General features: G+C 42.9%; 3 protein-coding genes across 5 annotated transcripts in view; 2 read left to right on the forward strand and 1 right to left on the reverse strand.

Annotated features, from left to right (window-relative positions):
- CPSF2 (cleavage and polyadenylation specific factor 2) overlaps positions 1–1,728 on the reverse strand; it is a 35,282-nt gene extending 33,554 nt beyond the window's left edge. The window contains exons 1-2 of one of the 2 annotated variants that reach the window (XM_068541425.1): positions 1,579–1,728; positions 116–192 (exon numbers count right to left, since the gene is read on the reverse strand). The gene's annotated coding sequence lies outside the window, so the exon portion shown is untranslated. The remainder of the gene's footprint in view (positions 1–115; positions 193–1,578) is intronic. The other variant, XM_068541415.1, reaches the window with a different exon arrangement.
- A 159-nt stretch (positions 1,729–1,887) lies between these two features.
- On the forward strand, positions 1,888–8,008 carry NDUFB1 (NADH:ubiquinone oxidoreductase subunit B1). The gene is made up of 3 exons (XM_068554784.1): positions 1,888–2,061; positions 6,821–6,965; positions 7,899–8,008. Exons 2-3 carry the CDS (start codon positions 6,829–6,831, stop codon positions 7,933–7,935), a joined length of 174 nt encoding a protein of 57 aa, XP_068410885.1. The 5' UTR covers positions 1,888–2,061; positions 6,821–6,828; the 3' UTR covers positions 7,936–8,008.
- A 5,080-nt stretch (positions 8,009–13,088) lies between these two features.
- The window catches only part of ATXN3 (ataxin 3), a 30,808-nt gene continuing 30,137 nt past the window's right edge, over positions 13,089–13,759 (forward strand). For both annotated transcript variants that reach the window (XM_068541437.1, XM_068541447.1), the window contains exon 1: positions 13,089–13,158. In XM_068541437.1, coding sequence (XP_068397538.1) covers positions 13,135–13,158 — 24 coding nt within the window. In that variant the 5' untranslated portion in view covers positions 13,089–13,134. The remainder of the gene's footprint in view (positions 13,159–13,759) is intronic.

A 13,759-nucleotide genomic window follows, 5' to 3' on the forward strand; every position in this document is an offset into this window, starting at 1 on the left:
GTCACCCTCTTAGCACCAAATTGGCTGCCACCAGTTGAATCCTATTTGACATTTCAGAAATGTCTGTCTGACATCCTTTACTATCCTGCCTCAAAGGAGGCATTCATTACCTTACCTGAATGATTGCAATTTCCTCTCATCTAGTTTTCCTGTTCCGAGTTGATCTTCCACACAGCTATCAGAGAGACCACCCTAAAAAACAAATATCCTCATGCCCCTTCCTTGTGCAAAGCAGTCATTGACTTCCGGCTAAATACTGAATAAAATCTAAACACCTTCCTTGGAAAGCAAGGTCCTTCACAAGTTTACCTCAATCTCCCTGTTCCTTCACCAACCGCACTTACACTGCATGCTCAAGCGCATTCATTCTCCCGCTCTCCCTAAGCACGCCAAAACTTCTCAAGTCTCTGCATCTCTGTACTGCAGCCAGGGATGACCTCCTCCTGAGCTTGGTACATTCCTTTTGACCCTTCGTGACCCAGCTCAAATATTTACTCCTTTATAAAGCTATTTTGGTGTCTCCAGGCAATGTTATTTATTTTTAGCTAGCACAAGTGGGCACAAAGAATATATGTTGAATGGATGTTAAATGTATGGGGGAAGTGTAAAAGTGAATCTTTTTAACTCCAATACCAAGCACAGCGCTCAAAGCAACATAAATGTGTACTGAAAGGAATGAACCTTCACCGTATCATAAATTCCTTCCGGGCAGTGATTTCTGACGGATACCATTTCACCTTAATTATCTATCAGTTACTTGCTCTCTCAATAACGATCGTGCATGTTGATGACAACTGAGGGGAACCATGCAAAATCTAAGGGAAAACGAAAGAGTCTGGGTTAGCCCTGGAGCTCAAGTGAGAAAAGTCTCCTCCTGGTCAATTCCGGGAGAGCACGGGTTTCACAACAGGGTCAAAGGGGTTCTAAAATTAAAACTCAGGGCATGGGCAATGATAACGCAGGCTCGCCTGGTCACAGGAAGCCAGACTTGGCGGAGTTAAAATTATTCTGACCTCCTGTTTACTGAAGAGCATGTAAATAGAGCGATGATGCTGGAAGCGCTCAAAGGAGATGCGGGGGCGGGGGGCGGAGGGCCGAGGCTGTTTTAATAAAGCATTGTAACGTCTTAAAGGTCTTTGGAGTCGATTAACTAAAAAGAACGCCTACTTTGTGCCCAGTAGCCTCGTGATCTCTCAACCCGAAACGAAGGGAAGACCCCGAGCGAGGCTGAGAACAAGGTAGCCACAATGCTAAGGAGCCAAAGCTGGCGTCGGATTAACTCCTCCAGCGACGAGAGACTGAAAGGCCGGAGGGAAACAGCAAAAAGGAGGAAAGGAGAGCCTGGGAGTGAATCGTAGGAACTGCCACAAAAGACCGAGAGCTTTAGACCCTTGGAGAAGTCACTCTCTTTCCCTCGCTGAACACTTCCGCCAGAAACGACCAGGACAGTCGCACCCGCAACCCTGGGGGCACGTCCGCGGCGGAGCCCGGGTCGGAGTCGGAGCCAGGCTCTCCCCGAGGGCCGAGACGTTCCCTCCCCCATCCAAAGGCGCACTGCTTTCTTCCGCCCCCACTTGCCTCGTCAGTCCTCCCCCAACGCCGTCCACTGCCCTTCCCAACCCCTAGCCGCATCCAGGTTCAAGAGCGAGAAAAGATGAGGTTGGCTCAGCAGCGCCGGTGACGATCAGGCAGCAGAAGCCCCTCAATGGCGGCCGCCATTTTGAAACTGGAGGCGATCCGCGGAGGCGGGGAGAGCCAGGGTGATACCATCTTCGGGGGTGGGAGGGACTAAGCTGGAGGAAGGAAGTGGCGTTTACACCGAGTCTCGTCACCTGGGGCCGAAGTTTTATTTTTAAAGAATTTACAATGTGTTGAAGCTAAAAGAAATATGAGAAGAGTTAAGCAGTGAAAGGAAGAAGAGGAATGATTTCTCGGAGCCACCCCTCTCTTGGAGCGGGCGCGGCGAATGGTGGGTCCCGAGGCCGCAGCTTCCGCCGGCGCTGGAGGCTGGGCTCACCGCCGCCCCAGGTCGTGATCTCGTTGTTGCTCCCGAGGCTTCAGGTGGGTCCGCGATCCGGGGCGGTCGAGGCGGCGAGAGTCCCCTTTGTGCAGGCGGGGAGGGTGCACCTCTGGGAAAGCCCTCAGCGGCGGTGTGTACCTGCGGGTTGGGGTGTCTGGGCCTCCCCGTGACTGCAGCGGCCCGCCTTCCCGAGGCTTCCAGCGAAGGAGACAGGGAAAGTCAAGGAAATAGAGATTGCTTTGAGGTGGGCGGCTGCGCTCACGGTTCCCGCCTGGCGCCTTTGGGAAGAGGGGTACTCTGAGGCTGTCCTAACTGGAAAATATCTTTAGGTTCACGGCTCCTAGGCTGCAGCGGGGAAGGGACTGCTTCTCCGCGAGCATCTACGATTGGTCCAAGTTTTAGAGTTCTGCCTTCCTCGATATTCAGGATTGGAAGCTAACCTTGCTCTCTTCTAAGTCTCCAACCCTCTTGAGCCAACCATTCCACAAAATAACACACTTTTTCAGAACTTAATTTTTAAAAAAGTAGTACTTATGCTTGATTTCTAGGGCGTATACGTCATTAAGACGAGGTTCCAGACCTCAAGGAGTTCCGTTTCTCCATGCATCCAGAACTGTTTTTTATAGGTTAAGTCGACACTTTTTGATCACTACATATAAAGTGCTGTAGGGACTAATTAGAGTAGAATTTATTTTTTTAATGTCTAGTCGTCTATATTATTCCAGCGTGAATTCAGAGGGGCTTACAAAAATACACACTACATACAATTTTCTTTTTAGAAGTTAAGCGGAAAAAAATTGGGTTGAAGAAAAGGCAATACAGGCATATCTCATTTTATCATGCTTCACAGATAATGCATTTTTAACAAACTGAAGGGGTGTGGCAACCCTGCATTGTCAGATGTTGGTTAGCATTCTTTAACAATAATGTGTTTTTTAGTTAAGGTATGTACATTGTATTTTTAGACATAATGCTATTGCACACTTTAAATAGACTCTAGTGTAAACCTAATTTTTATGTGCACTGGGAAACCAAAAATTTCTTGTGACTCGCTTTATCTCTATGTTCGCTTTATCGCAGTGATCTGGAACCAAACTCATGATATCTCCAAGTTATGCCCTTATTAGGAAAAACGAGATAAAGCCAAAAGTAAGGTTAATATAAATGTTGACCTTTATACTTACTGTAAGAGACAGTAAAGCACCAATGAGCTTGGACCAAGGAGCCAGACTGCCTGGGTTTTAATACCAGTCTGCCACTTACTGCATCTGTGACCTTAGGCAAGTTGATTGTCCCTGGATTTCCTCATCTGAAAAAAAATATTCCTACTGCATTGGGGACATTGTATTAGTTAATACATGTATAGTAATGTGAGGATTACATGAATTGGTGATTATGAAAAGCATTAAGAACCATGCCTTACAGAGAGTACTCTAAGAGTCAGCTCTTTCTAAAGGTAGGGAAAAAATTTTGGATCATTTTGGTATCAAAGGATACATCATCCGTTACTCAATTCCCTAAGTCCACAAGATAAAAACCAGTTTTGTTTCAGGAATAGCATAGCTACTCCCTAGTTCCGAAGTAAAAACAAAATTTTTCTTGAGAGGTCTTCATATAAAGAAGACACTAATAATATGTACAGTGCCATTGAGGGCACCCATGTGGATGTCACTCTTTATCCAAGCCTAGACTTGTCTCATCAGAGACTGTCCCAGGTGCTTGCTGCCCTTTGCCCATCAGATGAAGCCATCTTACTGTCTTGAGCCCGTGATCAAGAGCCTGTCTACATTCCCCCTTCTATCCTTTCTCTAGGGAATCATTCTTGCTCACTTCTTATGTCCATCAATCTTTGTCTTCCCTGGTCATCCCTTTGTCTTCCCAGTGACATATACAGGACAAATTATGCTGAGTGCCACTGGGTCCCAAAGTCCATTTAGTAGTAGATTGTACAGTTGTAATGTGAAATGCCTGTGGGGCTAAGATTTGCCGTTTATATCTTTGGGATGGAATCAGGCTTCCATCATGGTAGTTGAATCCTGTAGAGTCTCTGTGAGAGCCTGTATACAGCAGGAGTCTCAAGGGCTTGGCTCATCTCTTCTGCTTGGAGTAAAGCCAGACAGCATTGCTTTCTGGCCCTGTTAGAGGAGTGCCAACAGTAATGGCTTATAGCCCGCAGGTGGCCATGGGCTTATTTAAAAAGTCTTGGTGTGCAAAAGCTTTGAAGTTTCATTAGGTCCCATTTGTTTATTTTTGTTTTTATTTCCATTACTCTAGGAGGTATGTCAGTCTTGGGATTGACATGTATACACTGATGTGTATAAAATTGATGACTGATTAAAAAAAAAATTAAAATAAATAAATAAAGTCTTGGGGGCTTCCCTGGTGGCACAGTGGTTGAGAATCTGCCTGCCAATGCAGGGGACATGGGTTCGAGCCCTGGTCTGGGAAGATCCCACATGCCGCGGAGCAACTAGGCCCGTGAGCCACAACTACTGAGCCTGCACGTCTGGAGCCTGTGCTCCGCAACAAGAGAGGCCGCAACAGTGAAAGGCCCGCGCACCGCGATGAAGAGTGGCCCCTGCTCGCCGCAACTAGAGAAAGCCCTCGCACAGAAATGAAGACCCAACACAGCCAAAAATAAATAAATAAATTAATTAATTAAAAAGTCTTGGGCTGAGAGTCAGCAATTATTTTTTTTGTTGGTTAAATACAGTTATCTAACAGTCAGCTGTGCTGTTAGAATTGACACCTCTTCAGAAACTTGAGGAACCTAATAAGGACAGGTGGGAGAATAGATGACCCCCAGACTTCTCTAGAGACCTATATTGTCTAGTATTTTGTAGTTTAGTGCTTTCCAGGTTACATCATTTGATTAAGGCATGCATTGTTATTCCCATACTTGACTGGCTCAAGTTTATAAAACAAGTGGCTAACTTGATCGGAATCACAAAAAGCACCTAAATGTTTATCAAACAGTATTTGAGGATCTAAATGCAAATAATGCTACTTAGGGAACGTACAATACTAAGAGAACCACCATCTCCTAGGAATAAGGTAAGATTGGTTACATTTACATGTCCAAGAACTGTTTGCAGCAAATCAGCTGGGGAGTTATTTCAGACGTCTCATTTACTTACGTCGTAATTTTCTAGATCGGTGATATTCAGACTGGAATCTGCTGTGTGTAATATTACACTCTGTGAAAGACAGTATGTAGTAATTGTGTGACTTAACTTCATGTCCGTTTCCTAACCCAGTGCCTTTAGATAGTAAAGCTTGAGAAATAAAGAATTAGAATGTGTGTGAGAACCAGTATCCTAGAAGGAGCAGCAGGGATCCAGTCTACGTAATCCTAGCACAGTGTTGGGCTTCCCTGGTGACGCAGTGGTTGAGAATCTGCCTGCCAATGCAGGAGACGCGGGTTCGAGCCCTGGTCTGGGAAGATCCCACATGCCGCGGAGGAACTCGGCCCGTGAGCCACAATTACTGAGCCTGCGCGTCTGGAGCCTGTGCTCCGCAACGAGAGGCCGCGATAGTGAGAGGCCCGCGCACCGCGATGAGGAGTGGCCCCCGCTCGCCACAGCTGGAGAAAGCCCTCGCACAGAAACGAAGACCCAACACAGCCATACATACATACATACATACATAAAAAGAATGTAAGCAGACAAGAATATCATTAAAAAAAAAAAAAAAAGTAAAATCCTAGCACAGTGTAGTGCTAAGCCCTTTTGTTAGCAGTAATGTATTATGTTTCTATGATGTTGTCCTGTCTCCTCAGCCATAATATAGGATTGATTTATTATAGATTCATGTGCATACATATGTATTTTGATTTCATCTTTAGATACAAATTTTTACAGAAAATTGATGATTCCACTGTGTTTTTATTGAATTACTGCAAATTTCATTTTCCATATGATGACTTCTAGTTCTTCTATGAAGAAGTCTTCCTCATCTGCCTTTTAGAAACTCCTAACACTTAAAAAGTCTTAAGTACCATAAATATCAGTTAGGGGAAGGGTCTCTACAAGAGGCATTTGGATATGATAGAAGGAGCTAGAGCTTTGGAATGAACCTGAGTTTGAATTCCAGATCTACACGTAATACCTATTTGGGTTAAACTGTATTCTTATCTGTAAAATAAGGATAACAATATTTTGTGTTATATATTGGACTATATGATGGCTCTGGTACCTAGTAGTCATTCTACAAAAGTAAGTTCCTCTGTCCCCATATGTTTTGTAGAGTCATTTAATTGGTATCCAGATCTGTTGTGACATTATTCAATATGATTTTTTTTTAATTTCTCATATGTTTTCATTTCCTTTCAAAAATTAGTTTTAAAAAAATAGTTTTCAATAATTACAGCTTGAAAGAATTCTGCTTCTGACAAAATACTATTATATTTGGTTTAACATTGTTAGAGGTTCTAAAAATATTTTACAAATGTAAAGGTTCTAAACCAATACTAGGAGGGTGCAAATACTCAGCTTTTGCAGGTAGAATTTTTTTAATACTCTCTCCATTCCTGTGTTATATCAGATCACTGGTGGAGCTAGAAATAAAAGGTAGTAAATTGACTTTAGTGCAGTATAATTTTTATACTAATCATTGTACCTATATAATCTTCATCAAGTAGATTTTAAGTAGTGTACTACATTCTGATGCCAAACAAATGTAAAGAGGCTTATTATGCTTTTAACATCTATATCCTATATTTAGAGCTAGCTTCGTGTTTCAGATGTGATTTAAAAGGTACTTCAAAGGCAGTTATATTTCTGGTAATTTTTTTTTTTATAGCATTCAAGATGAACTTACTTCAGATTGTACGTGACCACTGGGTACATATACTTGTCCCTGTGGGATTTGTCGTTGGATGTTACCTAGACAGAAGGAATGATGAAAAGCTTATTGCCTTCCGGAACAAGAGTCTGTTATATAAAAGGTTAGTTTTTGTATTTTTTTATTAAACCAACAGTCAGGTTTTAGAAGTATTCTTCTTAATGTTATTTGTGCCAAAATAAACAGAAGGGGTAATTTTCCCCCCCTGAGGATTTAGATTTAAGTGATATTATTTTGTAGTCTTGTTTGTTGCTTAATCCTTAGACAAAACTCTATGATTACTTTTGGAATATAAACAAGTCTTTAGTTTCTGAACAGGCTATTTCAGATCTTTGAAAGTCTTTTTTTTTTTTTTTAAGTCAGGGTACATTTTAACGTAGAAACAGTCTTAAACCAGCTTGCCAGAGCCTCCTCTATGTGCTTTAACATATATGATCATACACTGTCTTACTTAGGCCATGATATAGCTGAAAACAATGGCACTAATTGTGGCTTGGTGCTCTGTTCTCAGCAGCACTGGTTGAGAGCTTTAGACATGGTGGTTGGGTGATCAAATAGCAACTGGCAGCTACCTGGTCCCACTGTGTCTCTGGAGATGGCACTGGAGTTCGAGTTAGCAAGACAGGGTGTCTGCCACTGACTGTGTGGCCGGGCAGGAGGAAGCTCAAGGGATAAGAGAACCAAGCAGCAGCCAAAGGCGTTGTGTAGAGAAGGTTCCAGGGATTTCAAGACAGATAAAATGAGCTAGAAAGAATATAAAAAACATTAAATGAACTCACTGAGAGGATAATTGCTTTCATATAAAGATAGACTAAGAAATTACAGTTCTTTAATCTGGAAAAAGGAAGAGATGGTAAAAGTTTAAAATCATGAGAGAATAGAATGAATATGTTGAATCTAATAAAAGGTTTTAAATGGGTCAATTTAATACAATATAAAATACTGAATCCATATTCTTCTGACTTTCCCTTTTATCCTCTCGTAAAAGTTTTATTTACACTTTTGCTTTTTCTTCCTTTTTTTTCTTTCCATGCAGGGAATTAAGACCCAGTGAAGAAGTCACCTGGAAGTAAAGGCTGCTGCTGAATTACAGAATGTTCACAGTTTTTAAATTATAAGAGAAATAAAAACACATTCATTACTTAATTTGAAGACTTTGAAGTGTGAGTCTTTTTGTGCTGAAATAATCTTTCCCATTTCAAGTAACAGACACACTTAGTAATTAAAAAATAATCACTGAATCATATGGCTCAATTTTTCAGAAAAATTTTTTCAAACCATGTTCTTCAAAGTGCTCTAAAAGGATGATGCTAGGATTTTATTTGGCAGAAATCAATAGCTGAAAATTTTAGTGACCTTGAATTTAGCAAAGATTTCTTAAATACAATACATAAAGCATGAACCAGTTTTAAAAACCAAGACATTGTACTTTATCAAAATTAAAAACTTCTTCAAAAAACACTGTTAAGGAAATGAAAATGCAGCGGTAGACTAGGAGAAAATATTTGCAAAACATACACACAACAAAGAACTTATATTTAGAATATGTAAACTCATAACTTATAAGACAACCCGATTTTTAAAAAGCAAATGATTTTAACAGACACTTCACCAAAAAAGGCATATGAGAGTGGCATACAAGCACGTGAAAAGATGCTCAAATCAGTAGTCACTAGAGAAATGCAAATTAAAACCACAATGAGAAACCACTACACACCTATCAGAATGGTTAAAATTAAGGAGACTGATCTTACCAAGTGTTGGCAAGGGTGTGGAGCAACTGGAACTCACACCCTGCTGGCAGGAATGGAAAATGTAGCTGCCAGAAGTTGCACCACTTTGGAAATCAGTTTAGCAGTTTCAAGTTAAACATGCACCTACCATACGACCCAGCCATTCCATTCTGAGGTATTTACCTCAAAGAAATGCATATATGCCAAAAGAAAGCATATGTCCACACAAAGACATCTACATGAAGGTTCATAGCAGCTCTACTTGTAATAGCCAAAAATTAGAGACAACCCAAATGTCCATCAACACAGGGATAGATAAATTGTATTGAATCCATATAATGGAATATTACTACTCGGCAATAAAAAGAAATGATCCATTGATAAAACATAGATGAATTCCAAATTAATTATCCTGAATGAAAGAAGCCAGACAAAAAGCACACACTATGTGATTCCACTTATATAAAATGTTAGAAACTGCAAACTATAGTAACAAAGCAGATCAGTGGTTGCCAGGGAGTGGTCCAGGAAGGGGCTGGAGGAATCATTTTCTTGATTATGATGATGGTTTCTTGGGTATATACATATGTCATCTGTTATATTCAACTACCTCTTCTTGGAAAGCAAATGTTATTTGTTTCAGGTAAGCTTGAATTTAGGAGAAGTAAAATTACAATGAAATGATACTCCCTTATCACTGATTCTTTTCAGAACTCAGGACATTTAAGATGACACACATAAATTTTAAAACCTCAGTTGTTTGAAATTCTGTTAAACTATTTGGTTTGGGGTAACAAAATTTAGGCCAGTTTAAAAGAGACAATGTTCAAGAAGATAGATATAACTTTGTGCCATCTCGCTTGTTAACATAAAATTTCAATGAGGTAGATTTAGAGAGAAGTTGAACTGTCCAAGGTGAAATAGAAGTCTCCTGGAAGTGCATCTATTTCATGTCCTCTGTCTCCAGGAACTCCTTGATTGGCTCAGTAATCACTGTCTCCTGCTGAACTATTGTAATACTTGTCTGTGCCCCCAAAATTTGTGCATTTATTCACTTCTTTGCACCAACCCTTGTTATAAAGAGTAAGACTCCTTTGACCCTCAAAAGCTGATAGTCCACTGGCATATAAAGTAGTAAGTCTGGTGTGTTGTAATGAGGGTTTTAATGTAGGCAGGTGCAAGGTATAGTGGTGGCACAGACGACTTTTCTTCAGAGGACTTTCCGGAAGTTAAGGGAAGCTGGTGTGACTGGAGCAGAGGGAATTCCAGGAGATAAAGCCAGACAGGTCCAGAGCACAAAGAAACTTTTTAATCCAGCAATAGGAAGCCACCGAAAGATTTCAAATAGAGTAGTATTGTGTAATTATTTAAGGATCCCCCCCAATATAAGCTCTGTGAAAGTCGGACTGTTTGTCTCTCTCATGGTTCTAGGCCCAGTGCCTGATACATAGTAACATTCTATTTGTTAAGACAAAGAAAAACTGGTGAGGTTTGCATTTTTTGAAAGATCACTGACAGCACTATGCATTAAACATACTGAAGCTGGAGTCAGAAGACCAATTCAGAGATCCGGGACCTGGAATACACAAAAGACCAAGAAGGCTAAGCAGTAGCAAAGCAGACAAGAGAGGAAAGAGCCATGAACATGCACATTTGCGGACTGATTGGAACAAAATGGGAAGTGGAAGAATGGGGGGAAAGAATCAAGAATGATTCCCAGATGCTAGCTTCATTAATTCATTTGAAAGGCATTGACTACAAGATATACAAAGTCAAATAAGACATGGGCCCTGCCATCAAGACATTTAGAGGGTATTGGCGAAGATGTATGGTCAAACCAACTGTTATGATACTGTGTAAAAGGTACCAAGTAAGATACAGGCACATACAGGAGCTCAGAGGAGGGACAGGAACTTCTAAGTTAGTTGAAGAGCCGGGGATGCTTCCTGGAGAGTGTGGTCATTGAGTTTTGATGAACAATACGAGTTAACTTATGAAGTTCAAGTTTGGGATGTGCCGAATAGCAAGTGGAGTTATCAGAATAGGAAATGCAGCAAATCTAATACCCAACTCACACATGGCTTCAGGGGCAAAGCCACACCCAGAATTTGCATTCTGACTTCCAGGCACTGATCTTTTCATTTTATGATGCTTGCTATTAATCACATGCTCAATAGGTGGGAAGGCCTAATGAAACGATTAGTAGTAATTCAACATTACTAAATATTGCCAAGCACTGTTCTACATGCTAAATGAACAAAACTATAAGGTCCTTTGGGGTCGTTTACATCCTAATAAGCAATTAGTCACTGTAGAGAGTTGAATCATTACCCACCAAAATTCAAGTCCACCCAGAACCAAAGACCTCATTTGGAAACAGAGTCTTTGCTTATGTATTTAGTTAAAAGTATCTCAACATGAAATTACTCTGGATTAGGATGGAACCTAAATCCAATCACTGGTGTTTTATAGGAAGAGAGGACACAAACAAGACACAGAAGGAAGAAGGCCATGTAAAGATAGAGGCAGAAATTGGAGTTAGGGTGCCACAAGCTAAGAACACCAGGAGCCACCAGAAGCTGAAAGAAGCAAGAAAGGATTCTCCACTAGAGGCTTTGGAAAGAGCATGGCCCTGCTGACACCTTGGTTTCAGACTTCTGGCCGCAAGAAGAATAAGAAAATCAATTTTGTTGTTTTAAGTCACCAAGTTTGTGGTAATTTGCTACAGCAGCCTCAGGAAATGAATACAATCACATATTTTTTCTGAATTAGTAATACATTAATTAGCTCAATAAAACAAGACTAGGGACTTCCCTGGTGGCGCAGTGGTTAAAAATCCACATGCCAACGCAGGGGACACGGGTTCGAGGCCTGGTCCGGGAAGATTCCACATGCTGTGGAGCAACTAAGCCCGTGCGCCACAACTACTGAGGCCGCACTCTAGAGCCTGCGAGCCACAACTACTGCAGCCCGCGTGCCTAGAGCCTGTGCTCCGCAACAAAGAGAAGCCACCACAATGAGAAGCCCGCACACAGCAACAAAGAGTAGCCCACGCTCGCCGCAACGAGAGAAAGCCTGCGCACAGCAACGAAGACCCAACACAGCCAAAAAATAAATAAATAAATTTATTTAAAAAAAAAAAAAAGACTAAAATTGTATACAGTGAAAAGTCTCCCTCCCATTCTTTCCCCCATTTGCCTTAGTTCCCTTACCACTCAAACATGTAACCTTTGGGTTTTCTGTATATTCTTCCAGAGATTTGTAATGCATATGCATGAAAAAAGAAATACATGTTTCTCTACACAGACACATTTTCTTTTAAAAAAAATCAGAAAAACTGGTTTGCATACTTTTTCGCTTCATGAGACCATGATTTCTTTCCCCAGTTAGGCCACAATTTCTTAAGAACACAGACTATTTCCAATACAGGACTGTATTTCCAATACAGGACTGTACATGCAGAGACATTGGATAAATGGTTACTGAATCCTCCCCTTGAGAACCTGGTCCTCGCTGGCAGTCTCCTTGCCTTCCCTCCCACTGCCCCTTCTGTTCCTCTGGACCTGCAATCACCAAGGTCACCAATGGTCTCCATAGCAACACAATTTAGTTGGCCCTTTTAAGTCCTTATGTTGCTGGACCTCTGGGCAGCAACTGACACTGACTGCTCCTTGAAACGTTTCCTTCCTGGGGCTTCCATAACGTTACACCTTCCTGCTTTTCCTCCCTTCTCCTAGGCTATGCCTTCTCTACCCTCAGGGCTCTGTGAGATCCTCTTCTCAGTCTCTTCCTTTTCCCCAAGATGATTATATTCACTCCTGTGGTTTCAGTTCCCTTTTTTACGCCAACAGCTCTCCGTTCTACAGCCAGACTATCTATCTACCTATCTAGTTGTGCTGTTCTTAATCTCTTCATGCCTCAGCTTCCTCATGTATAAAATAAGGATAATAACGCCTACATCAAAGTTTGCTGTATTAAATTCGTTAATATATGCAAAGCACTTACAAGAGTGCCCACCGACAGTAAGCCCTACGTAAATATTAACTCTTATTTTTACACAAGTGCTCAGTATTCAGGGATGTAATGAGAATTTCTGTGCAGGAGGAGGAGAAAGATATTAAATAATTGTATGCAAATGTGATAAAAAGAAAGTACAAGGTAAAATAGAAAACAAAAAGAACATAGAATTCGGGTGGTTCTTATCCAATCCCCCCGAAGCCTAAGAATCCACCGCAATGAGTGGGCAGCGGAGATGATCCTCCACACGGCAGGGGGCGCTGCATCATCCTCCAGCCGGGGGGATAACAGGAGATGGGAGGACGCGCTACAAAGGTCACGTGCCCCGGAGTTTACCGCCCCGGCGTTCACGCCTCTTCGCTCCACGTGACTCGCATTCTCAGGGGTGACTGGTCTACACGAGGCACGTGGGCAGGGGTGGCACGAGGCGGGGCGGGGGATGGTGGGCGGAGGGGTGGGGCTGGCGGCGGAGCTGGAGGGGGTTGGTTCGGCGCGGGGGCCGTTGGCTCCAGACAAATAAACATGGAGTCCATCTTCCATGAAAAAGTGAGTGTCCGCGTTCGGTGGGGAGCTGTCTGCGGCGCGGTGGCGGGCGTGGGGCGCGGCATCGCTGCCTCCCGGGGAGCTGGGTGGGGCCCGAGATGCCCCCATCCCGACCTCGCCGGGCGGGAGGAGCTTCACCTGAAGGGGAGTTTCACCGATGCCCCCATTGCACCCTAAGGCCCCTGCCCGAGGAGCCGGAGGAGACCCGGGCCTGGGATGTCTGGGAAGCCCGCAGGGAATAAGGGCAGGGACGGCGGCACGAGAGAGGGGGTGGCTTCCGCGCTTTCTCTCCACTTTCCGTGGGAGTCCTTCTCCAGTTCCTCTCCCCCACTCTCCCTAGGTTCTAGCTAGTCACCTCTTGGACACCTCCCTCTACCTTTCCCAACTCCACCCCGCTCTCCCAGTCCTACCCTTTGGAAGAATTAACTTTTCCTTCTCTGGGCTCCTCAATTCTAAATTGGAATTTCTCATACACTCACATCCTTCTGCACTGGGTCCGTGAGCATCCCGGCGGCAGGGACCTTGGCTCGTCCCACGGAGGGCGTGACCCTTAGGGAAGTGAAGTAGGAAACCCCGTGCGCCCCTGAACTGGGAGGTCGTCACA

The sequence above is a fragment of the Eschrichtius robustus genome, chromosome 1 (assembly GCF_028021215.1).
Source record: "Eschrichtius robustus isolate mEscRob2 chromosome 1, mEscRob2.pri, whole genome shotgun sequence".
In the NCBI taxonomy this organism is placed as follows: Eukaryota; Metazoa; Chordata; class Mammalia; order Artiodactyla; family Eschrichtiidae; genus Eschrichtius; species Eschrichtius robustus.